Genomic DNA, 25280 nt, shown 5'->3' on the forward strand with positions numbered 1-25280 from the left:
TATGGTTATACATTAGAGGGTTTTTTTTCAAACAAAAACTATATATACATATATATATATTGAAAAGTCAATCCAAATGGACCGTAAGATCAGTTTAAATGAGTAGATATTTCATTAGTATTGGCATAAAAGACAAAATAAGGTTTATTTTTGTTTAAAAAAAGAAAAGAAAGAAAAGGTTTATTAGGAAATGAAATTAGTTGCATTAAAAAAATGAAGAATGGGTATGAGAATTGAGAAGAAGCTCTGCCTTGGTTGGTTTAGTACAGTAAAACTGTTGGAGTGACATCTTGGGTTCTTCCATTCTAAATGCCTTTTTTTTCCATTATTATTATTAGTATTAGTATTATTATTATTATTATTGATATTTTAAATTTTAATGGACAAAAAATTCTGGTTGCCTGTGTTTGAAAAGAAGATGTTAACTTGGTAAAAGAGGTTCCATGTTCTTGTTGGTTCCATAATTCTAATTTAATGGTCTCTTTTAACACACCCAGTTGTTCATACACCAAAATTTTGTTGCTGAATCCCACATTTTGCATTGGCAGAATCCCAATCTGTTGTTTCTTCTCTCTGTTTTTTGCTCTTTTTTGTTTCTCTTTCTCTGTGTGAGTGTTGGTTTCTGGGTTTGTTATAGTTTCCTCCAAAGTTCCAAACACAGACAGCGCAAAATCCAACTCTTTTGCATAACCCCAGCATAGGGCTTCGTTCCCTTTCTCCTTTCTCTCGCTCTTTTGTTGGATCTGACTAACCAACCATAAATCTTTGCATATTACCTTCCATATTCTTCCTTCTCCGATCCCTTTAAATTCTTCTGTCTTCCTCCTTCTTTTCTTTCTTTCTTCCTCTTTCTGTGTTCTTGATTCTTATTGGGGAATACCCATTTCGGTTGAACGATTGATTGATTGATTATTCACTAAGAACGGCATTTAGCGAACCCCATCTCTGATCTGATCGTTTCTTGGGGCATTTTCCATTGAGATGGCAATGCCCTTTGAATGATGAACAAATCCGTGGACGAAGACGACGAAGAAGATTGTTTCTACGAGTCACTTGATCGCATTGCCTCCTCAGGGTCATGTTCTACTTCCAATTCCGACGATGACAGAGATTCAAACGCCAACTCCCCTAATTATGATTCTGAACACCCTTTTCCGATACCCAAATTCCCAATGGCTGTTTCCAACTATGATATTTGGATCTCCGAGCCGGCTTCTGTGTTGGAACGACGTAGCCGTCTTCTTCAAGAAATGGGTCTTAGCGGTGACCCTTCTCTCTCACGGGTTAATACGGTCTTGGAATTGGATCATAGAGAAAAGGCTGTTGGCGATTTTGGTCGATCGGTGTCGTCGGATTATTTGACTAGTCAACAACAGCAGCCCCCTGCAATCATCCGCTCGAAATCGGATGGTGCTGCAGATTGTAACAGGAACACCAGCTCTTCACAGGCTTCCGGCAGCGATATTAATAACCAGTGTAATTATTCGTCGTCCACTAATTCTCCTTCAATTCTTTCATTTCATTCGGTCGATGAGACCACCACTTCATTTGCAAATAACCGTAATCGTGTAGTTGTTAAGTCCAGAAGCTGTAAGAGCGATGGAACTCCATCGGTTTCTTTCGCTGCTTCACAGCATAAGCCGCCTTCTGGGAAAAATTGTAGATGGGCAGATGAGATTCGAAGTGATTCGTTGGTTGTGAATGCCAATTCGGATCCTGATCCATCGTCGATGTTCCAGAATGGTGTGAATAGACGAGAGGTTGGCGAGGATTCGGCTTGTTCTACTAGTGGAAAGGTCAATGAGAATGCCTGCACTATCAAAGATCTAGACAATGGGAAAGAGTTTGTCGTGAATGAGATTACTGAAGATGGTATGTGGAACAAGCTCAAGGAAGTAGGGACTGGGAGACAGTTGACCATGGAGGAGTTTGAGATGTGTGTTGGGCATTCACCTATTGTTCAAGAACTGATGCGGCGGCAGAATGTGGAGGATGGTTGTAACGAAAATGTCGATTTGAATGTGAATGGGGATATCAGTAGCAGTTCGAAATTGAAAAAGAAAGGAGGCTGGTTTAAGAGTATAAAGAGTGTCGCTAGCACAGTGAAGGGTCAAAAGGAGAGACGTAGCAGTGATGAGAGGGATACTTCATCTGAGAAGGGCGGACGAAGGTCAAGCTCTGCAACAGATGATAGCCAAGATGTCTCCTTTCATGGACCAGAGAGAGTAAGAGTTCGGCAGTATGGAAAATCAAGTAAAGAATTGTCTGCACTCTACAAGAGCCAAGAGATACAGGCCCACAGTGGGTCGATATGGACCATTAAGTTTAGTTTGGATGGGAAGTACCTTGCAAGTGCAGGAGAGGACCGTATCATTCATGTTTGGCAGGTCATTGAGTCTGAGAAAAAGGGTGATCTACTGATGGAGAAACCTGAAGAAGGGAATTTGAGTTTCTTATTTGCAGCTAATGAGTCACCAGAGCCCACTTCATTGTCTCCGAATGTGGATAGCCATCATGAGAAGAAGAGAAGAGGGAGATCTTCTATCAGCCGGAAATCAGTGAGCTTGGAACATGTTATAGAGCCGGACACTGTATTTGGGCTTTCAGAAAAACCTACCTATTCTTTCCAGGGGCATCTTGATGTTGTGCTTGACCTATCTTGGTCCAAATCTCAGGTTAGTTTGTATTTGAATCCTTATAATGTTTTGTATTTTGGTGGTATCAATATTTTGGATGTTTTGTGTGTTGTTTTTTTTTTAATTTACATCTTCAAATTGGTACCTTTTAGATCCACAATATGAAATATTGTCTGGGAATATTGACATTGTATAATTTTGCTATTTGAGAGATTTTATCATGCTGTTTTGCATAAATAGAAATTTTCAATTCGAGATCGAGAGAGATCCCCTCTTCGTATTCTTAGGAATGTACGGATTCGTGCTTTGAATATGAATCGTGGAATGGAAATGCTAGAGGTATATTTGGAAAATTCCTAGGCAGTTATATTGTTGTGAAACTGATTAAAGTAACTAGAATGCAAGGGAATAATTTTATTTAGTTCACATCTGAGAAAGATGGAAAGAGATTTCACCTGGTTAGAACTTCTGAAAGTGACTTCCAATATTTAGAGCTATTTGCGAGAGATATTATGTGCCTATATGGATAGGCTAATTATTGTGGATATTACCTTATATTTAAGGTTTGAACTCTATATTGATTCGAGAAGGAATTCAACTTGGTATTAGTACCTTATATTTAGCCCTCCGGGTGATAACTGAAGTCTCTAGGCTGGGACATTTACTTGGTGACAGGGCCTAGAAATGGTAGACTGACATTCTGAATATTGTATCGGAGACTCCGATTTCAAATATTTGTGTCATTTGTCTGTAGTTCTAAAATTAACTATCTCCATATTGTGCCCTTGATCAATTTTGAAGCCAAAGCTCATTTGGAAGAGGGGTTTAGGGAGTTAATTTGAATAAATAGATGACCTTTAACCTAACAACTTAAGCTTTTGAGCTTTGTATTATATATTAGGAATTATTCACAGATGTGACTACCATTTGTGCTAATGTACAAGTGATGTGGATAACAGTGAAGTTGTATCTACAAGGAAATTAAAAATGCCAACATGGTGAAGAAGGTATTGGCATTTGAAACTACACTGCTTGATTTATGGTGGTAGCTAATGTTGTCAATGTTTCAACTTTTTTCATGTTTAAAAGGGGACGATATCTTATTAGACATAAGTTTGGCACACTTTTTTTCTGTTTATGAGCTATATGAAAATAGTTTTTCACTATTGTTTCAAAGTTTTTTTCAAGGACTGTTTTGGATAACTGGTAAATGCCAAGGTCCGTATTGTGCACTTAAAATTACTTTTGATAAAGTCCACTGTTTTGGAAGAAAGAGAGATTATAAGTGTTCTGAGAAGAAAAAATATTGTTCTGAAAAACAGGCCCACCACGAAAATAAACTACAAGAAACAAGAGAAAACAACTGTTAAGAGAAAATATCCCGCCAAGGCTTCTAGAATCAACTCGATGATATGGAGGAGTGATGTGTGTGTTAGTTCAAAAGGGGGAGTGAAAGTAGTTGGGGATGACAAATTCTTAGTATCTAACGTTCTAACTTTAAAAAAGGTCGTTTGGGCATATATGGTGATCAGGATTGGGAAGGTCATCTGTTCTTATTGACGCTGCTCTAGAGGGGAATCAATGCTCGTCAGACAATCAAAAGGCTTCCAGTTGTTGTATCTTATGTAAAGAGCAAAAAGAATCCTAATCACTTGTTTCTCCAACGTCCCTTCTCCTGCAATTTATAGACTTGTATAGTAGTTATCTTTGTTCTTCACTCCTATTTTCCTAGAAGAATGCAAGAAATGAGCAACAAGTATGTGGCTATCCTTTTAAACAGATAGCGAATAAAATGTGGTAGTGCTGTGACAGCTCTACATTAGGAACGTTGGTTAGAAAGAATAGGAGGTTTTTTCATCATTTGTCTAGGGACCTACTCATCTTGTTGATATTTCTGGCTTTGCTTTGGTGAACTCTTTTGAAAATCATCTGTATAAATATTTATACCCTCCTTTTGATTTACACCAATTGGAGCTTTTTCCATAGCTGATTAGCTCTAGGAAGGAGGTCTTATCTTTGTCAACGTATTTCCCATCATAGGAAGTGTTTCTAATTTTTTTTTTTTAAAATGCTAAATTATGCAAAATCCCCCTTAAATTAGATTTTGAAAGGTTTCATTTTTACCATTCAATGTGACATTTGTTCCAAAACATACCTTTGGAGAGTTTTTTCGTTAAAATTATTTGGAAATTGACGTGACAACTAGTGTGTAAAAATTGAAAGGCATACATGATATCATTTACAATATCATTCATGTAGAATAGCGTGACAATTGATGTGTAAAAATTGATTATGCAAATGATTTTAATGATATCTTTTGAGATAAAATAAATAGTAACAACGACGATAATCTTCTTTATAGTTGTAGATAATCATATCCTTTCTAACTTTTACATATCAATTGTCACGTCAGTTTCCGTACTTTGTTTGATTTGAGTATTAGTTTCTTTTCATCATATCATTGAAAAGCTTCGTTTCCTTTAAAAAGAAAAACAAAAAAGATATTTTGTAAAGCAATTTCAAAGTTCAAGGGTATTTTTAACAAATTTCAAAGTTCAAGGATAAAAATTAAACCTTTCAAAGTTTAGGGAATAATTAAAAAGAAATCCCAAAGTTCAGGAGTATTTTGTATAATTTAACCTTAAAAAGAGTGATATAGAACTCTAGAGGAAAAACAGAATGGAATTGTGTATGAAGTTCTTGAAGACAATTTGAGGGAAGGATGTGTTTTGGTCAGGCATGGATGTCTCCTCCCATGGTAATTTTAGATGCCTATGGCTATGGTACTATATTCCTATAGCTTTGGACAAAAAATGAGCAGCTCTTAGATTTATGATATCACCTCTATATTTTGCAGAAATATATGGTGCCTTTCTAGAATTTCATTTACTAGTATCATGAGGTCCATGACCAAAATGAACTCCTGTATGTTGCTTCTTCTTTAGGCCAATATATTATTCAAGTGGATGAAGATGAATAGCTTGATGAAAATGCTTTGTATATCAAATTTTCTAGACTCTACAGGATTACTAATAACCATCTGGTAAGTATTCATGAAGTTTTGGAACGGGGATAGATGGAGCCATAATGTCAGAAGGCCCTTGGCAAAGTCAATTAATTTGATGAAGTTGGGAAGGACATCCTGAATTTGACAGTCTCTCCGGAATGATTTGTGTGTACAGTAGAAGTGGAGAGATCAAAACCTTATTTGGTGGACCAGTTTCTGGCTTTCCAATTTCCGCTATTGTATCCAGAAATGTCTTATGTGAGTATTTGCATTTTGGCAGGGAAAACTAAAATTCAGTGGGTGTTAAACAATGCTGTGGATTCTTTGACTTGAAAGGAGTAGTGGGAATTGAGGAATAGTCGACAAATGTTTATTAAAAGAGAAGAAAAAGTCGTCCATGAATGAGGTTGAGGTCATCATGAAATATTTATTTCCTATATAGAAAATAAATAAAGAAAAGAGTGAGGTTGGAGTTGATTGCTATATATCTTTTGTCTAGAGCGTTTTACTTTTTCCTTTTTTCCATTTGAACTAATCAGAGACCTTTCTTTGGTGATCTCCTCTCCTTTAGTTTTGGAGAGGATAGAATCAATGCTACAAAATGTGTGAGCTTTGCACCAGAATGCTCCTTGCCTCACATGAGGCGAGACAACCTCAAAATGGGGGCCTTTGCCATTTTTGTTGTTACTCTACCACTCGCTCTCTTTCTCTCCCTAAATTGAAGGAACAAATGCCAGAGGGCCTATTTGCAAGAAAAAATCTCTTAATATTGCCCTCATTTCTTGAAATTTTCCTTATTTTGATGATCATTATTGGAACCTTTGCTAGACATTATATTACATTGATGATTAGAACCGGGAAACATCTTTCCATTGCCTTGCTCTTTGGGCATGGTCAAAATCAGTGATCGTCTATTTTGAAACTCATATCTATAGTTTATCATAACGTGTGCAATAGATATTTTTAATTCGGATGTCTATTTAGGTTTTACTTTGGATGAGATTATTTTTTCCCCAAGTTTGGTAACAGTAGATAGTTAGAAGCTGCATCTTCCAGTGCAGAGTTTTGAATTGCACGTGTAGGCGCATCTAGGCGTGAGGCGCAATGAAGGAGAGGCAAGGCATCTTATGGAGGGCGCGTGCTGTGGCACACCTTGTAATTTTGAAACATATTTTCCCTTTTGTTTATATGGGAAGAAAATAGCTCGAATCCTTTTATATTTATTCAAATTTTTTTCCCTTTTTTTAGAAGGCCCTTCTTCTTATTATTATTACTATTATTTTAATTTTTAATTGTCTCATTCTTCATAACACTATATTCTTCATTTATAGAATTAGATTTTTACCGTACACTTCAATTAAAACAATCCCTCTTTAAAGAAAAAAAAATAATAAACACAAGTCCCACAATTTTTTTCCCCTGGCCTTCTTGCATTTTTTTTTCTTTTAAATGTCACTGTTCCAGATCCATTTCGTTATCATCTACGTGCCATAAATAAGGTGAGATACTAATTGAACCAGCAACTATTGAATCAGAATGTATTGTGAGACAGCCGAAAGTCTAGGATATAGGATTTAACAGGGTGGGAAGATAAAAATGGCTGTGATAAGGAGAGCATTCTCTACCAGTGGTATCACCTAATTATATGGAAATTAGGATGTTGTATAGTGTTATTTTTTGTTTACTGAAAGTTTCATCCGTTCTTCAGTTTTTCCCTCTCACTAATTGGAACTTAAAAACTTGAAACCATGTATTTTGGTTGAGATATCTTTCTGTAGATTTGTAATTCCTCATATAAAAGGGAGCTTTATTGGTTGAAGTGGCTCATATTAACTCTTGTTATTTTAAAAATTTTCTGAGACAGTATAAACTAAATGTTACGTTGAATTAATTTTCAGAGTCATTCCTAGCCTTAATATTGTAGTGTAAACTTTGCTTTTATTTTACCAGCATTTGCTCTCGTCTTCAATGGACAAAACTGTGCGGCTCTGGCACTTGTCAAGCAAATCCTGTTTGAAAATCTTTTCGCACAGTGATTATGGTAAGTTCACTTTATTTTTCTTGGTTTGGTTTTTTTCCCCTCGTTTTTTCCAGCTTTTTGTGGTAAAACTATGTGTATGTGCCTAATTCAATTAAAAATTGTGATAGTTGGCAAGTCTAAGATGATATAACAATGAAAGCAAAACCCTGGCATAATTTGATTATCTAAAAATCCCAAGGAAAGTTTTGTTATCTTCTATGGTTTCTTGTACTGTCTTATAACTAATAGCATGTCTCTTTCTCATGTGTGCCCTGCCACAGTAACTTGCATCCAGTTTAATCCTATTGACGATAGATACTTCATTAGTGGATCGTTGGATGCAAAAGTTCGTATATGGAGTATCCCAGATCGTCAAGTTGTTGATTGGAGCGACTTGCATGAGGTGGTGACCGCTGCATGCTATACACCTGATGGCAAGGTTGAATAGTTGATAACATTGCCTTGTTTCTATAGAAATAATCTTCAGTCCCATTTATTGCTCAAAAAGATTTTTTTTCCCACTTTTAAAGGGTGCATTGGTTGGTTCTTACAACGGAAGCTGCCGATTGTACAGTACTTCTGGTATATTATACTCTCTGTCAAACCAATCATTCCTTCCTTTCCTAAGTTCCAATTGACTGGCTGAATTATTTTGTGCGTCTAGTTAGACTGAATTATAATATTTCTTTCAATTTTTTCCCAGAGAACAAGATGCAACAAAAAAGTGAGATAAATCTGCAGAACAAGAAGAAAAAATCTAGTCACAAGAAAATAACTGGGTTCCAGGTAATTTGATGGGTTTATTTTAGTGATTTTTTCCTTCTATATTTTTCCTAGTACAAGGGAATCGAAAGCCATTGTTACTACCCCTAGACTCAACCAAAGCATGTGGATTCCTGAACTTCCTTTCAGTCGCTGATCATTTCCAATTAACAGTTTGCTCCAGGAAGTTCTTCAGAAGTGCTCATTACATCTGCAGATTCACGCATCCGAGTGGTTGATGGTGTTGATCTGGTCCAGAGGTTTAAAGGTATGGTAGAAGTTCATTAAGATGATCTTTTAAGGGTTACCTTTTAGATTTCTTAGCAAATGTGATAAGTAAAAAACCTATGACTAACGATCCAGCTAATTGGACTTGCTTTGTGGTAAGCTCCTTAACTGTGGGGTTGATGCCTCTTCGCCAACACTTCAAGAAGTCGGTTACAGTTTCGGTTTCACACCTTCAATTGACTGCACAATTTTGGCTCATGGCTTCTCAATCTTGGCCATCCTCATTTCTATCCAGTGCTTAAATGAATTAGCTTTAGCGATATGATCACTGCCAACAAATATTTGCCTCTCACTGCACATTGATCTTCCTCTAGCTCTACTTTTGTGATCATACGAGTTTTTTCCTTTGCCTTTATTCCTTGCTTTTGGATCCTACTTTCACACCTTTGATTGACTCGTTACCGTGTAAAAATCGACTCTGGTGCATGGCTCCCATAATTTGGTCATCCTAGTTCTTACCCCACGTTTAAATGAAGTTCTAGAGATGGGATCATTGCAAACGAATATTTGTCTCTCACTGAACATTTTTCTGGCCATACTTTTTGTGATCATATAAGTTCAATTCCTCTGTCTTTAATCCTTGCTTTCGGGTTTTTTACTGAAGCGGTAAAACTCACTTCACTCTGGGCATCAGTCCATAACAATATATAGTCCTACAGTGAAGAAAACTAGTTAAATTGAACCGTTCATGCCTCATATTGATGAACTGATGGTATGAGGCGTTTTAATATGTATATTTTAAACACGGTTGTAACTTCGGGATTTGATTGATTATATACCCAGTTTCTCTGCTGTTTAAATTTGCTCATCTGCCAGGCTTGGATCCAAGAATGATAATTCTTATATCAGTGGTTTGTTATGTTTACTATTTAAGAGTGTTAAGTTGGTAACAGGGTTCCGAAATACAAACAGCCAAATCTCTGCCTGCCTATCAGCGAATGGCCGGTATGTGATATCGGCCAGTGCGGACTCTCAAGTGTACGTATGGAAGCATGAAGCAGATTCTCGACCTAGTAGGAGTAAAGGAGTGACGGTCGTTCGATCATATGAGCATTTCCACTGTCAGGATGTCTCTGTGGCTATTCCTTGGCCTGGTATGGGCGACACATGGGGACTTAACGATGATTATTGTGGAGATGACAATGTGATTGAAAATCATCTCGACGAAGTCTCCTCTGCTAACCATCCCCCTTCGCCCGTGGAGGCAGAAAATGGCAGTGAGGATTCACTATTGGCATCTGGCTGCACCAACAGCCCTCTTCATGGAACTCTTTCAAGTGCAACCAACAGCTACTTCTTTGACAGAATCTCAGCAACGTGGCCGGAGGAAAAGCTCGTTCTGAACACTCGGAACAGCCGTAGCCCTCATTCCAGTGTGGACATTGCGAGTGGAATGTTCCAAGGCTCATCGGCATGGGGTATGGTGATCGTAACTGCAGGTCTTCGAGGCGAAATCAGAACATTCCAAAATTTTGGATTTCCAGTTAAGATTTAAAGAGGTGTGAAATGAAGAAGTTGAAAGCCTCTTGAAAACCAGCCCCAAATGGGAAGGCAAAGGAAAGATGGGAAGGGGAGTTAGAAAAACCAAACTCCAATACCATTGCCATTTGCCATACATTCCTTTCCTCCCCATTGATTGGAATATATGTGTACAGAGACAATGTTGGGTGAGATTTGTAATGTTAGCAGAGTTAAGTTTCTTGTTACCCTGTGCTTGTGCTCGTCGGGTGGGGCTATACCGAGAGCCAGTCCGGTGGAGAATGGCAGGAAAAAGTATAGATTTGTGAAGGGAAAAACTGAAAAAGGGGGAAGGGAAAAAAAAAGGAAAAAAAAAAAAAAAGACAGAGAAAGAAAAATTTACACTATGCATTTAGCAACAGATGATGTAATTTCTGTAATCGGGAATTGTAGAGTTTTGAGCACTGCGAAAGCTTTATTGAATTGAAAAGGAGGGGAGAAAAGAAAAAAAGAGGAATTTTTTTAAAGGTTGAATGTTGTCCGAATTGGTTTTGAGAATTATTGTTTCTCTTACAAAATTACAAGGCGTCTGGTAATTGAATTCAAGCTTCTAGCTGTATGTTTCTGTGTCAATGGTCTCAATCTTTATTTTTTATTTGAAATAAGTTAAAAGAATGATGGATTTCACTTTGAAAGATAAATGTGGAAATTAAGAAAAAATGACAAATTGATTTTTAAAAAATATATAATCCAAAAATTATATAGCCCATCTTCCATATAATTTATATTATTGACCGTGTAGTTAGTTAAAAGTTTGATTATCCATCTTACAAGTTGTGATAAGAACATAAACATTTCAAAACTACGATGGACTATAAATTTTAAAATTTTGAATTTAAATTGAGATTTTGTGTGGTGATGATCTAGAATAAAAATTTGGATCACCAACCATTTTAAGTTCTATTTATGTGTAATTTCAAAGGTAATTTTAATAAGCTAAAAGTAATATTACAACTTTAAAAAGAATAATTTTTTTTTTCTTCAAATAAATGACAAATTTTATGTGCATTTTTTTATAACTTAGACATAAAAATAGAAAAGAAAAAAAAAAAACTTTAGCCACGTCAGATCAACATTTTATTCCTAGTTTTCAACTTTTTAAAAATAAACTTACTGAAACTACACCCTTGGGGAAATTTTAAAACAAAAAGAGATTTCTAAAATGTTTTTTTTTAACATTTCACTAAAAATTCAAAAAATAAAAACCTCTATATAAAGAGACTTTTAAAATGTCTTTTTTCTTTTAAAAAAAAACATTTCATTAAAAATTCAAAAAATAAAAACCTATACCCTATATAAAAGATGTCATGAGGGGAGAATCATTCTCTCCATTTTGTCCCTATTTTTTCAAAAAAATAAATTAGTATTTTATCTTTTTTAGATGGGACAAAATCCTTTTAAGCGTGTTTGTTAACTGCGCAATTGATACCAAATAAGAATCGAGTTTTCAATTCCCCTTATAAAATTGTAGTAAATCTATAAAATAAAGTTTAGAAAACGCTGACACAACAAATTTTATAAAATAAAAACTATATATTTTAGAAATAAAAAATTAGGGAATTTTCAAAAATAAAAAATAAGAAAAATTATTTACAAAATTTAATAATCTTTTATTGAGGCTGATAGAAGCATATCAGTGTTTATCAGTGATAGAAGCTAATGGAAGTCTATCATTGACACTATCAGTGATAGAAATTGATACAAGTTTATCACTGATAGACGTTGATAGAAGTCTATCATTAATAGAAGTTGATAGAAATCTACCAATGTTTATCAATTATTGAAATTGATATAAATCTATCATTGACACTATAGTGATAGAAATTGATACAAGTTTATCATTGATAGACGTTGATAAAAATCTATCAGAATTTATCAATATTTTTTTTTTACTATTTACAAAATTTTAAAAGGGAAAATAAAGTGAGAGAGAGAGAAAAATCTTTTTTTTTTAACAAAAACACTAGAAAGAGGGAGAAAACTTGAGAAAAATGAGAGAGAAAAAAATTAGCCTAAAGAGACAAATAAAATAAAATTGTATTATTTTATTTTTCTTATGATCATAGTTTAAAATTTCCATCGAAATCTAGAAATATCAAATAAAATTAAATTGTACTGATATTTGAGATTTCGAGGGCTCAAAATTTTGATCGGGGAAATTTAGTTTTTCCTCCAATTTTGACGACAATTTCAAGAATATTCCGATTCCCCAATTTTGACGAAATTTCGAGAAAAATTTTATATATTTTTAATTAACTACATTAGCCAAGTTCAAGTTTTTCAATTTTGTGGTCCTAATTATACACAATTCCATAGTTTTATACACCAATGTCAATTTTGAATTTTCAACTTTTCTCAAATTTTAGCTTTATTTTTTAGTTAAAACTTTCATTTTTAAAGAAATTGAATTTGAAAAATCACAAATATGACCTATATTTATTTTAAAATCATTCAAACTTTTTTCATTAGATTTTCAAATCATTTCACCTCAAAATTGAATTGATGTGAGTTTTTTTTTCTTTTACCATCCAAAATTTTCATAATTTTCACATCATTTCACTTCAAAATATTTCTAAACTTTATTATTTTGTAATTAATTTTCTATTTATTTTTTAAAATTTCGGCTCTCATATCAACAATTACACATACATTTACAATAGGCATCTAAATATTGTTTTACTTTATAGAAATTGTTATTAGAAATGGTCAATTATAATCTAATTAAGCTACAACGAAAATTTCATTAATTAATTATAACAATTTTCATTAATTTCCATTAATATTTCCATAAAATCGAGACGTCGATATTTCGAACTTTGTTTATGACATTAAATCTTATTTATGTTCAACATTGATTCTCGTTACCTTTGAAAAGTAGGAAATTAATGGTTATAATATAAATATTTTATTTATGATTACGTTTTTGTTTGGATTATTACATTGTAGTTTAAGACAATAAAATAGGTGTGCAAATTATATCATATAATTGTCTTTGAGTGTTTTTTAGACAATTAAATACTATTTTAAAACTTTAAATTAAAAATTTGACATTTTTCAAAAATAAAAAGGTTAAAAATAGAAGAAGAAAATGAAATTTAAAAACAAAAACCATGGTCTCTCTATTCCATCTCAAGTACAACCCACTCCCTATCCCTTTCAATTTTGGAGATTTTCAGCCATCATCCCATAATTTCATTTCTACTATTTTTTATTTTTTTATTTTTTTAAAAATATCTAAGGAAATCCAGTTCTCAAATTTTGATTGGTTGCCACAAATTGATATGGAAGAAGCCCACACTTCACCAATTATCTTATCCTTTCTGATTTTTGGTATCTTAGAGCCATGACTCCTTTTTGTATGCAATTCCTTCTGATCTTTCTTCCTATATATACTCTCTCTAGATATTCTCTTCCAAATGCTTAAGGTAATTTAAAACCATCAATTTTCTGCTCTCTGGTTGCTCTTTTTTTTGTTCTAATGGCTCTCCAAGCTGCTTCTCTGGTTTCCCCTGCTCTCTCTGTTCCTAAAGAGGTCTGTCTCTTTTTTTTTTTACACTTAAACATTGGAGACGTGTTTCTTGAATCTGGGTTGTGTTCATTTTGGTTTGACATGCATGTGGGTTTCTTTTTCTTTTTTTTGCAGGGTAAATCTAGTGTATGCTTGAAAGATTCTAGTTTGTTTGGGATTTCATTCTCAGACCAATTCAGTTCATCTACATTGAGGTGTAAGGTAGTGGGTGCTTCCAATTTGCTTTTCTTTTGCTCTTTTCCCTCCATTTAGTAGTGATGTGAGAATTTGTTGATTCATGATTGTATTAGATTGCATGTTGATTCATGATTGTATTAGATTGCATGTTGATGGGATGGTTTGGTTTGGTTTGATTTGTTGGTTTTGTTTCACTTTCATTCAAGCTGAATTGTGGTGAACTTTATGTGTTTGACAAAATGCCAGAGAGAATTGAACCAGCAGATTGGTGCAATCAGGGCTCAGACAATTGCTACCACCACTCCAGCAGTCAACAAAGCTGCTCCAGATGGGAAGAAAACTCTCAGAAAGGGTAGTGTTGTGGTTACTGGAGCCTCTTCTGGGTTGGGATTAGCAACAGCCAAGGCTCTGGCTGAAACTGGAAAATGGCATGTCATTATGGCTTGTAGAGACTTTCTCAAGGCTGAAAGAGCTGCCAAATCTGCTGGCATTAGCAAGGAAAACTACACTGTTATGCATTTGGACCTTGCCTCACTTGATAGCGTTCGCCAGTTTGTCGACAACTTCAGGCAGTCAGGCAGGCCACTTGATGTGCTGGTGTGCAATGCTGCTGTTTACCTCCCAACTGCTAAAGAGCCTACCTTCACTGCTGAAGGTTTTGAACTTAGCGTTGGAACTAACCATCTTGGTCATTTCCTCCTTTCTCGTTTGTTGTTAGAGGATTTGAACAAATCTGATTACCCCTCAAGACGGCTCATCATTGTTGGATCGATAACCGGTACATTCTATTGTGGGTTGTGCTCAATCTCGTAATTGCCTTGTTGGTGTGCTGAATTTTGTATTTTTATGATCAGGGAACACAAATACCTTGGCTGGAAATGTACCTCCTAAGGCCAACCTTGGAGACCTTAGGGGACTTGCTGGAGGATTAAACGGCCTAAACAGCTCATCGATGATCGACGGTGGTGAATTTGATGGTGCCAAGGCATACAAGGACAGCAAAGTATGCAACATGCTTACTATGCAAGAGTTCCACAGACGATTCCATGAGGAAACCGGCATCACATTTGCTTCCCTCTACCCCGGATGCATCGCTACAACTGGATTGTTCAGAGAGCACATTCCCTTGTTCAGATTACTTTTCCCTCCATTCCAAAAGTACATCACCAAGGGCTATGTTTCAGAAGAAGAAGCAGGAAAAAGACTTGCTCAGGTAACTTGAAACTTCACCCATAGTCGGTGAAAACAATGTCAAATATTGTCTGGTCGTATATATTCGTTAAAGAATCTGATTGATTGCTTGTAATGCAGGTTGTGAGCGAGCCAAGCTTGACGAAATCGGGTGTGTATTGGAGCTGGAACAAGAACTCGGCTTCGTTTGAGAACCAGTTGTCTCAGGAAGCAAGTGATGTAGAGAAAGCTCGGAAAGTGTGGGAGCTTAGTGAGAAACTTGTTGGTTTGGCTTAAAATCTGAAGCCTGAAGTTCCTATGATGGTCTTTCATTGCTAAAACTGAAGCTCATTGTGAGTTGCGGGAGTTTGTAACTGTGATGTTGTGTTGTGTAAACAAATTTTCTGTTGTAAAAGTAGTTGGTTGACTTGAGTTTAGTCGTTAATAAAACTTGCAAAGTTCCAAACATTCTGGCATCTTGTCACATGTTTCTCTATCCAAGGTTGTATTTTAAACATTATGCCCTTCGTCAAACCAGTGAACCGTGTGAACAGATTAAATACGTCATTGGGGTAGATGGCTTGTAGTATAGTATGGTAGTACCACGGTTGAGCACGATTTCTAGAACGTCTTCATTTGCTCTGATGTGCCTACTAAAACAAGAGCCAAACATACCTACCTATCTCATGTCTCACTCTCATAGTATTAAATCAAGATCTTCAAGGATTCAATGTTGATATGAGGAGTGAATTCAACATTTTCATTGCATCTATGTAAAATATAAAATAAGTAATGACATTACTTTAAATTGTTTAAAAAATGTATAATGTTAATTTTATTAAATCAAATTCAGCTTTAACTTTTTTTTGTTTTTATAAATTTTCTATTAATATCAATCGACGTCGATATGACGATATTTCCTCTACAATCTCACAAAATTGAAACCTAAACATTTTCCTCGATATCGACATTTTGAACTTTACTCTCCAAAATCTTTGAAACCGTATTGTAACTGTATTGTATCTCTCTTGACCTGAATACTCTTGAAATCGATCACTTTTCCTATCCTTTTCTTTCTTCATAAAATTGTTTTTTCTTAATTTTTGTAAGCCTAGTATTGTTCTGTCTATGAAAGCGCATTGAAAAAATTTTGGAACATTAAAAAAATGAAATCATGAAATTAAAAAATAGTGTATTATATCATTTGGTCCTCTAAATATACACTATTTTTTAATTTCATGATTTCATTTTTTTAATGTTCCAAAATTTTCAGTCAAATTTCTACCAAACAAACATTTTTAAATTAGCTTCCGAATTTTTCAATTCAAATATCCAAAATGATGGTTTGAAAATTACACTTTCCTCTCTTTTTCCTTTTTAGTAATTGAAATTGATGGAATCTATATTTAACTAGAGACAATTGAGTTATAAAATTGAATAAAGCCAAGTTAGATATTTTATGAAATAACATGCTACACCACTATTCATATATTTGATTTAATTGGGTCAGAATTTTACAGAAAAAGTTTAAAATGTTGAAAATAGCATTGAAACCTAAAAAATAATAGAGACAAAATTCCAGGGAAAAAAAAGGTATATATATACAAAATATTATATATATTAGACAATAGTCTGGAAAATCTCCTTACAGTACAAAAGGCCCAAAGAGACAAGTACAAACTCTACAATATCAAAATTCTAAAATGTTGTCAAGGTTCACTTGAACTTTGTACATTCCAGAAGTCTCAGGTAAGTTTTAAGAGAACTTTAGAGTTCATAAGATGGGAACTTTGCTGCATAAGGCTCAATCATGTCAAAAAAGAGATATGCCATTCCCCCAATTCCTTCAAACAAGGAATAAGGGCTATCACCAGAATGCATTTTTCCTTCTGAAATTAGCGTTTGTGCATTCTGATGCAGAAAGCATGCAAATGCTTTGGCTCTGTACAAGTGTATGAAATCACCGGTTAACCGGTAAAGTGAAAGAAACACATACGTGTTACCACTAATTCCATGGCAGATGCCGACCCGTTTCAGCAGACCACGGTTCCACACGACTTCCCCAGCATCCAATGCCGCTTGCAGAAACTCATCGTCTCCAAAAACCTGGTGTAGATGCATACATAGAGATGAATACTATGATTACTTGGATCTTTAGTAATACAGATCTAAAGACAAGAATGATAATGAATACCTCAGCTGCTTTTACGAGGGTAAGTGCAACCCCAGGAGCACCATGGCACCAGTGCACCAGACAGTCAGATTTGTTTCCTTCGCTCGAAGGATAATTACCACTTGGAAATCGATTTTTTATCATGTAACGTAACGTATTCTTGACATCCTCAACTTCATCTGGTTTCAGTTCCATGTTCATCAAGACATGCATGATTCCAGCCAGTCCATGGGCAGCACCCCAGTACTTCTTCCCATGCCATTCATACATCAATGGAGATTTCCTCTTCTTACCCAATCCTCTACCAGCCTCAATGACTTCATCCACCACTGATCTCTACCCAAAATGATAATCCATTAGATGAGGAATTCTGCAGATTCTCAAGTTAAGAAGGTCAAGTGAGAGTATGTGACCGACATGGCATACCATAATAGTGTTAGATATTGTGTTCCAACCAACATGCTTGTTTAGGAACAAACAGGCCCATAGGAACCCTGCTCTGCCATATAGCAGTTCATTTGGTAAATCACTAGGTAGTTTGATCTGCTCTCACAGGCATATAAATGGGGTATTAAATTTCGTAAGCATAGAAATGTAAGGAAGCCAACATGAAATCATTGGTGAAAGAGCATTACATCTTTAAACTTTTCCAAGTAATGATCGACTAGGCTTCCATCATTGGCGAGCTTTGCTGCAACTGCACCAAGAGCACAAACTCCAGCTTGGCCACAGATAAATGACACACGCCTGCAAGGAACGTGAAAAGGGATTGAGAACAGGATTGACACTTAAATTAGGAATGAGCTGAAATACATTCCAAATAACCAATTTCACCAGAACTAAGAATCAACACATATATCTCGACATCAGACAAGAAAGATTGGATTGAGCTATACATTTTCATCTTTCATTTTGTAGCTTCAGAATTTGCATTTCAATCCTCAGAAATGCCTAATTTCACCAGAACTCCGAATCAACACATATATCTCCACGTCAGACGAGAAAGATTGGATTAAACTATACATTTCCATCTTTTATTTTGTAGCTTCAAAATTTGCATTTCAATCCTCAGAAATTACCAATGTCACAACTCAGTATCAACACATATATCTCCACATCAGACAAGAAAAATTAGATTGAACTATACATTTCCATCTTTTATTTTGTAGCTTCAGAATTTGCATCAGTCCTAAAAAATAACCAATTTCACCAGAACTCAAAATCAACACGTATATCTCCACATAGACAAAAATGATCAGATTGAACTATACATTTCCATCGGTTATTTTGTAGTTTTAGAATTTCCATTGCAGTCCTCTAATTTGATTCAGTCTTATTAATAGTCCCTCTCAACAATTAACCATATTGATTTTATTTTTGACAAGGAACTGACTCTATCTCCACCATTCTTCATATTTACATAAACTCATTAAATACTCCATTGAAATTAACTTATTCACAAAATACAGGGACTATCCAAAAGATCAAACTAAAATACAAAGAACAAGACAAAACTTGGTACAGGAAAACACAATTGAAACGAAAAATTACCTCGAATTTCTAGATACAGACTCACAGGCAGTGACAATCTCAGAACACAATTTGAGATCATTCTCATTTTTAGAAACTAGGTAGGATTTCAAAGCCAGGAAAGCCGTCCCTAATGCTCCAGTATACAAAGTATAATCCTGCACATGCCTTCCACCCAACGCCCACGTCTCTCTCACGACCTAAAACTATAAATTTCAGACCAAAAAAGAAAGGAGCCCTAGAAAAGCATAAAACCTCCGGAAATTTCTGAAAACGAACCGAGTAACTAAAGGTACCGTTTCTTTGAGGTTGAGAGCTGTCTGTCTAAGGCGATCGGAAAGTGCAGCGTCGGGAAGTGGAAGGAGCTCTGTGGGAATGAGAGTGTGGTTGGCGGAATCGGAATCGGACGCTGCGAGTTGGTCCGCCGGTGATTCGGCAAGGGAGCGTGGCATCCGGTTTGGAAAGAAACGGTCGGACATTTCTGCGCGTGGAGATGGTGGTTCCGATCTTCCCTGGAGAAAAGCTGAGTGACGCTAAGAAGTGCAGCAGCAAAGAGAGTGAGTGGAAGATTTCGGAAGCAGGTAAGCGGTTGCTGTTGATGATTCGGCTGCCGGAGCTAACACGTGTTCCTTGGTTAAAGTACTTATTTTCAGAAGTTAACGTGAGGATGTCGAGTGAAAGTTGGAATAGTGATTTTATAAAATTAGATTCAGGTATTGTTGATTTTAAAAAAAATCAAATTTACTTTTAGTTTTAAACATTTTAAAGTGATTTTTAAATATTTAATAGTGATTTTGAATTATTATGTTAATTGATTTTAGAAGTGAATGAAAAATTCGTACGGATGGGTCGAATTTTGAGACCTACTCGAAATTTGGTCCAACTTTCAAAGACATTTGAATTTTGACTTTTTGATGATGTCAGTGGCGTATAAAATGTCTGTTTAGTCCCCAAGACACTCGATGTCGCACACGCATCGTAGATTCTCGCTCGTTCATCTCGTTTTGGACTCATTCATCTCGTTTTTCATCGGACAGATTGAACGTTTTAATTTTAAATTTCAGTCCGACGACTTCTTCTTCCTCTTCGTCTTCTTCTTCCTCTTTCTTTTGCCTTTTTTTTTTTCTTCTTCTTTCTTCTTTTGGCTTTCTTTTTTTCTTCTTTCTAAATTCAAATGAAGAAAAAAAAATCAAAGGAAAAAACTACAAATTTAATGAGGAAAAGTTAGAGGAAGAAACAAGAGAAAGAAGTGGGAGGAAGAATTCAAAATAAAAGAAAAAATTAATGAAAAAATGATGGATAACAATGTTAATTGGGGAGCAAGATGAAGTAGCGAGAGGAACGAGATGAAGGAACGAAAGGAAAGAGCGAGAAATTTGTGTTTGCGTTTGGTTGTGTTTTGAAGTTAAAATGGTACTTTCCCATGCGATTGACGTTATCAGGAAACAAATTTTCAAGTGTTTTTTTAAAAGTGGGTCAAATTTCAATTCATACAAATTTCCCAAAATGAATTTAGTGTTATCCAATTACTCAAATATGTATTTTCTATTTAAGGAACCATTATTTAACTAAATAATTATGGTAAATATCTATATCTATTTATTTTATTGTTAAATTCTTTTAATATTTTGAGTAAGGTGAAAGTTTATCATAGATATTGAAAGAGAATTAAATATATATGTAATTATTTGTTTTATTAACAATTTAATGACATCTTTTGTTCCCGTATTTAAAATCTTTTTGAAAAATGATTTTATGAATCTCAATAAGCTTTCTTCTTATTGTACTCTATGCTGGAATTTTTTCTTACCATGGGGAAAAGAGAGGCCAATCTCGGGTCAGAAATATTTCTATTTCATCTTGCTTTTCACTAACGAACAAAACCTGAGACAGCGAGCCTCCTAGTCCCCGTGAGGAATAAACAAGGGATCCTAAAACAGAATAAAAGATCGGCTTCTTTCATTTGTGTAGGATAGCTAACTAACAATGTTTTAACAAAAACTAAATTGGACAACCATTTTGGGAGTGATTCTCGACCAATCAGTTAATAAAAATCACCTATCAATTAATCCTCCAAAATCAATTTGAAATTATTTTAGATTTTTCTAAAATCAATTTTAGCTCATGCCAAACACCATTATTTTAAGTAAAAGTAATTTTGGTGGTTTTGACCCTTTCAAAATCATTCCCAAACATATCCTAAATAGTCTTTGAAAGTAGAGAATTTTTTTACTATGATCTAATTAAAGTGGCATTAATGTTCCATCCTAAAAAAAACAATGAAAACTAACTTATAGAAATGTCTCATCGATGGTAGTAGAGAGCATTGTGACTAGAGATGTCCATTTAATCCGCGAAATTGAAGCTCTACGAGATTCGCATCAAATGAGGTGAAAAATCCCCAATAAAATAGTTGATGGGAGAGGGAGCAAAGAAATTTTTTTTTTCCGAGACTACATTTCTCTATTTTAATTATATTTAATTTTCGTCATATATGAGTGTGGATTTTAACTATTTAATTAAAAAAAAAACTCATGATTTAAGTTGATTGATATTTTAACAAAATAATAATAAACAGTAAAAATTCTTTGTTAAAATCTGATCTCACGTATTTCTGTAAGTATCCCCGTCCCGAGAAATCCATGAAAAATTTTGCAAAAATGAGAAATGAAATGCATTCATCCTCATAAAATTCCCCACACACAAACCTTAAAATTGAACCTCTGTTTTGATCATTAGAAAAATTTTAGGCATTTTTTTCCGCTGCCAATTGAGCAGTTTCATATCCATGGTTTGAAACTTTTCATTGAATTTCAATAATGTGATTATAGATTAATGTGGCAATGATAAGATATGACATCACCGTTTGATTAGGGTATCATCACAACTTTCACTTTGCGACGGTCAAAGAACAAAATGAAATCAAGCTCTTTCTTCCTATTTTCAAAGGTCAGAAACTTCCAAACTCCATTCCGATCTCTGTCATCATATCATTTTGAATCCTTTTCAAGCTTTTGAGTGTTTTAAAATTTTGAATAAATTCGAGTTCTATTCAACTAAGAAATATACAATTAGAGAAAGAAAACGGAGAAATATTGTAGTGCCGATAAGGTATTTGATATAATTCTTCGCAATGAAATATAATTGTTTTAACTCTAACAGGTAATGAGTTTATTTGTTTATTTACATATATGAAGAAGTAAGAAAGAAAAGAGAAATTTTATTGTTTCAAATAATTACAAGCCATTGAAACTGAAAAAGGGATGTTAGGACTTAGAAAAGCTAAACTGTGAAAATGGTAGCAGCAACAACACACAGAGAAGAGAGAAATGTATGAGTCTAGTTTGTATCCCATTCAGCCCAGTTAGCTTCACTGCCTCTCCTCGGGATGCTGTTGACCCTTGTGTAAACATCAACCTTGAAATTAGCTCCGCACATGGCTCCTTCACTGTCAATTCTAGGCATTGCTTTCATCTTGTTCATTGGATGCTCAAAACTCATTAGACCTCCTTCACTGTGGAACATGCATCCTGCTCATTCATTCATTCAAAGCCATTTCTCAATTACACAATGTTTCCAAATCTAGTTCCTCATTAGGGGTGAACTAATGGAAAATCTCATCTAACTTGCACGTGTTCCTCAACGGTGAATTTGTTGTCTAAGCGAAGTTAGACAACAAATTCATTGTTTAAACACTTGCAGATCAGATGGTGCAATTTTCCTTGTCCAGTTTATTGTGGATTACCAGTTGGAAAAGGGGCATATGATTTAGCACAGCCTTCTTTGATGACATCCACATCGTCTGATATCACCACTGACCCATCTGCTGCAATTCCCCAATACAGCTTCACTCCCCCATCAGCTCCCTGTTTAAGTGAACCTTATAATTTTGGGGAGAAAAAACCAATCCTAATGCATGAATAAGCAGAAAATAACGAAAAAACGCCACCCCCCACTCAAAAGGAAATCTATTTCCCTCGACCCACTAACAAAAACCTCAGCTTTTTAGACGTCTAATTTTTTGCCAAAAACTTACCAATGTCAAATTGCCACTTGGAAGAGGATGATATAAGATAAAAAGAGAGAGAGAGAATTATACCAAGGCAGCAAAAACAGCACCGGCCCTGCTATCATAAACAACAAAAGCAAAGCTGCCATCAAGCTCCTTAAGGACCTGATCAGCTGGGTAAGGACCTCTGTCTCTAAGAGTCCTATACGCTTCAATCAAAAACATAGCCTCATTTGAGCCTTTTGATAGACCGTATTGCTTATTCAATGCACATAAATTGTTTAAACTTCCCAAGAACAGACAGTATATGTCATCAAACCCACAGAACAGCCTGCAAAATCACCCAAATTAATCAAACCCAGAAAACCAATTAAGTAATCCATCCGTTAAAGCGTGAAATTAAATTACCTTTGGTGAATTGAAAAGGAACGATGAGGAGAAACATAAGCAAGAACAGCAGCTTGGCCAAAATTAACAGAGAAAGTGTTGTTAGGATGACGAGAAAGAAAGTCATTGAGTGTTTCTTGAGGTAGCTTAGGGGGCTTAGAGGCAGTGAAAGAGGCAGGGCTGTTAAGCTCTTCAGGTGGGTGTGCGAAAGTTTTGTGGAAAATAGCTAACATTTTGCATAAATGGAACTTACTGGATTCTCATCAAAATTTGAGAGAGGGAGAGAAGCTTATACAGAGTTTGCCTTATATATATGAGCAAAAACAAGTATCTAAAAGAATAAAGAAAGGCAAATATGGTACCAAATGTTGTGTAATTATTGTGGGCGTGGATTTTTGTGGGATGGGATGAGATGAGGGATAAGGTTCTCGTTTTTCAATGTGGCCTTATCCCTCTCTCTATATGTTTTTTTTTTTTTTTTTTTTTTTTTTTTTTTCATTTTTTAAATTTTGTGTGATACGATATATTTTAAAAAAATAATATGTTGAACAATATTTTTAAATCATACATATTTTTTTCCAAAAATAGATTTATTTGATAAGTATATTTGTTGTTTGTTTTAATTTTTTTTTTTTGGAAAATAGTTGTTAAATGAAGTTTTGAATCTCTGTTTATGCTAAAAGATTGGAATTTTCATGGAGAATTATTATTATTGTTGTTTTTTTTTACCATGATCGAGTAAAATAATTTTTTTGAAAAATATTTATTTAATGATTAATATTCAGGGATTTATTCTCATTTAAAATAAAATTATTGATTTTTTAATAATAAAATAAAAATAAAAATAAAATTTAAACATATTAGGTAGATAAATATTTTTTTTAAAAGAAAAAATCGAGTTGGAATAGAAAATTAAGGCAAGAAACTTTAAAATTTAAACTTATTATGTAGATAAATTTTTATAAATTTTTAATATTGATAGACACAGATAGATTTCTATTAACTTTGATTTAAGAGATTAAAATTTTACTTTTTTTATTTTTGAAAATACTCTGTGTTCTTCATATTGTTTTTATGGGAGGTAAGAAGTGCAAATTTGTTTGGTTAGATGGTGGTATTTGAAAAAGAAAATCAAATATTAAGTACTTGTGAGGGCAATGATTAAAGCATTGATATTGACATTAAACTATAAATTTTAAACACTAAGATACATGCTTACCACTTAATTTGATGAGACGTTTTAAACTTATTGGATTATAATATAACTTAAATCATATGTTTGTGCAAATATTATTTTGTTTTATCCTTTTTAATACAACAAAGTGAAGATTGAACTAAAATGATAATTAGAGTCTATAATTTTATGATAGTAAAATTATATATAATGGACTTTTAAGTAAGGTCAAAATTATGGACACTTTCAATCCTCTTACCTTCTCCCATAAATTAAATGGAAGAATAACCAAAGGGAAATTTAAGAGAGGTAATAAAACAATATTTGAGTACATTCATTATTTCATAATTTAAAAAATTTTAAAAATTTATTATAATATCATTTCGATCCTTATATTTTTAAGTTGAACTTTTTAATATTTTCAATTGTCCAATGTCATCGTACTTTCAATCAATCTTAAATTAAGTCCCTCAATATTAATTTTTATGCAAAGGAATAGAGTATATAGATTGTTTTTCAAAATTTATAGTAAAATGATAATCACTTACAAAAAAAAAAAAAAAAAAAGCCAAATAATAAGTTAACTTTAGAGACTAAATTTAAGATTTATTAGAAGTACAAAAACTAAAATTGAATAATAGAAAATACAAAAACTAAAATAAAACAAACTTCAAACTATAGAGACCAACACAATATTTTGATCTAAAATATTTTTAAAAAGAAGAAAGAAAGACTTATCACGTGATAAACTATGATTGAACAACCAAATAAATTGTGACTGAACAACTGAATAGGTCAACGATGGTGTAGTGCATAATTCTCTCAATTTTTTTAGAATTTTTTTTTAATACTATTGTAATATCTATTACTCTCCTTAATTATTTGATACGCCATTAAATG

The 25280-nt window shown here is 34.2% G+C and overlaps 4 protein-coding genes across 5 annotated transcripts; 2 read left to right on the forward strand and 2 right to left on the reverse strand.

The window, feature by feature from the left end:
* The first annotated feature begins 185 nt into the window (after positions 1 to 185).
* Positions 186 to 10790, forward strand: LOC120085995 (Transducin/WD40 repeat-like superfamily protein). Its single transcript, XM_039042368.2, has 7 exons — positions 186 to 2675; positions 7594 to 7684; positions 7945 to 8102; positions 8194 to 8245; positions 8367 to 8449; positions 8600 to 8693; positions 9607 to 10790. Exons 1-7 carry the CDS (start codon positions 999 to 1001, stop codon positions 10206 to 10208), a joined length of 2757 nt encoding a protein of 918 aa, XP_038898296.2. The 5' UTR covers positions 186 to 998; the 3' UTR covers positions 10209 to 10790.
* A 2562-nt stretch (positions 10791 to 13352) lies between these two features.
* Positions 13353 to 15575, forward strand: LOC120085996 (protochlorophyllide reductase, chloroplastic). The gene is made up of 5 exons (XM_039042369.2): positions 13353 to 13763; positions 13875 to 13961; positions 14184 to 14715; positions 14792 to 15150; positions 15249 to 15575. The coding sequence occupies exons 1-5, from the start codon at positions 13710 to 13712 to the stop codon at positions 15402 to 15404; spliced, it is 1188 nt and encodes a 395-aa protein (XP_038898297.1). The 5' UTR covers positions 13353 to 13709; the 3' UTR covers positions 15405 to 15575.
* Positions 15576 to 16683: 1108 nt separating this feature from the next.
* Positions 16684 to 19509, reverse strand: LOC120085311 (lanC-like protein GCR2). Of its 2 annotated transcripts, XM_039041234.2 has the most exons (6): positions 19107 to 19509; positions 18832 to 19010; positions 17916 to 18027; positions 17707 to 17823; positions 17302 to 17616; positions 16684 to 17213 (listed from the first exon to the last, which is right to left on the reverse strand). In XM_039041234.2, the coding sequence occupies exons 1-6, from the start codon at positions 19287 to 19289 to the stop codon at positions 16875 to 16877; spliced, it is 1245 nt and encodes a 414-aa protein (XP_038897162.1). In that variant the 5' UTR covers positions 19290 to 19509; the 3' UTR covers positions 16684 to 16874. The 2 variants fall into 2 exon arrangements, with proteins under 2 accessions (XP_038897162.1, XP_090173146.1); XM_090317020.1 differs by lacking the exon at positions 18832 to 19010 and having other exon boundaries at positions 19090 to 19430.
* A 2501-nt stretch (positions 19510 to 22010) lies between these two features.
* LOC120086147 (stem-specific protein TSJT1-like) lies at positions 22011 to 23636 on the reverse strand. The gene is made up of 4 exons (XM_039042620.2): positions 23228 to 23636; positions 22910 to 23150; positions 22556 to 22676; positions 22011 to 22340 (listed from the first exon to the last, which is right to left on the reverse strand). The coding sequence occupies exons 1-4, from the start codon at positions 23437 to 23439 to the stop codon at positions 22150 to 22152; spliced, it is 765 nt and encodes a 254-aa protein (XP_038898548.1). The 5' UTR covers positions 23440 to 23636; the 3' UTR covers positions 22011 to 22149.
* Between the last annotated feature and the right edge of the window lie 1644 nt (positions 23637 to 25280).

Source organism: Benincasa hispida, chromosome 9 (genome assembly GCF_027475165.1).
Source record: "Benincasa hispida cultivar pf3 chromosome 9, pf3_genome.v1.1, whole genome shotgun sequence".
Classification (NCBI taxonomy): Eukaryota; Viridiplantae; Streptophyta; class Magnoliopsida; order Cucurbitales; family Cucurbitaceae; genus Benincasa; species Benincasa hispida.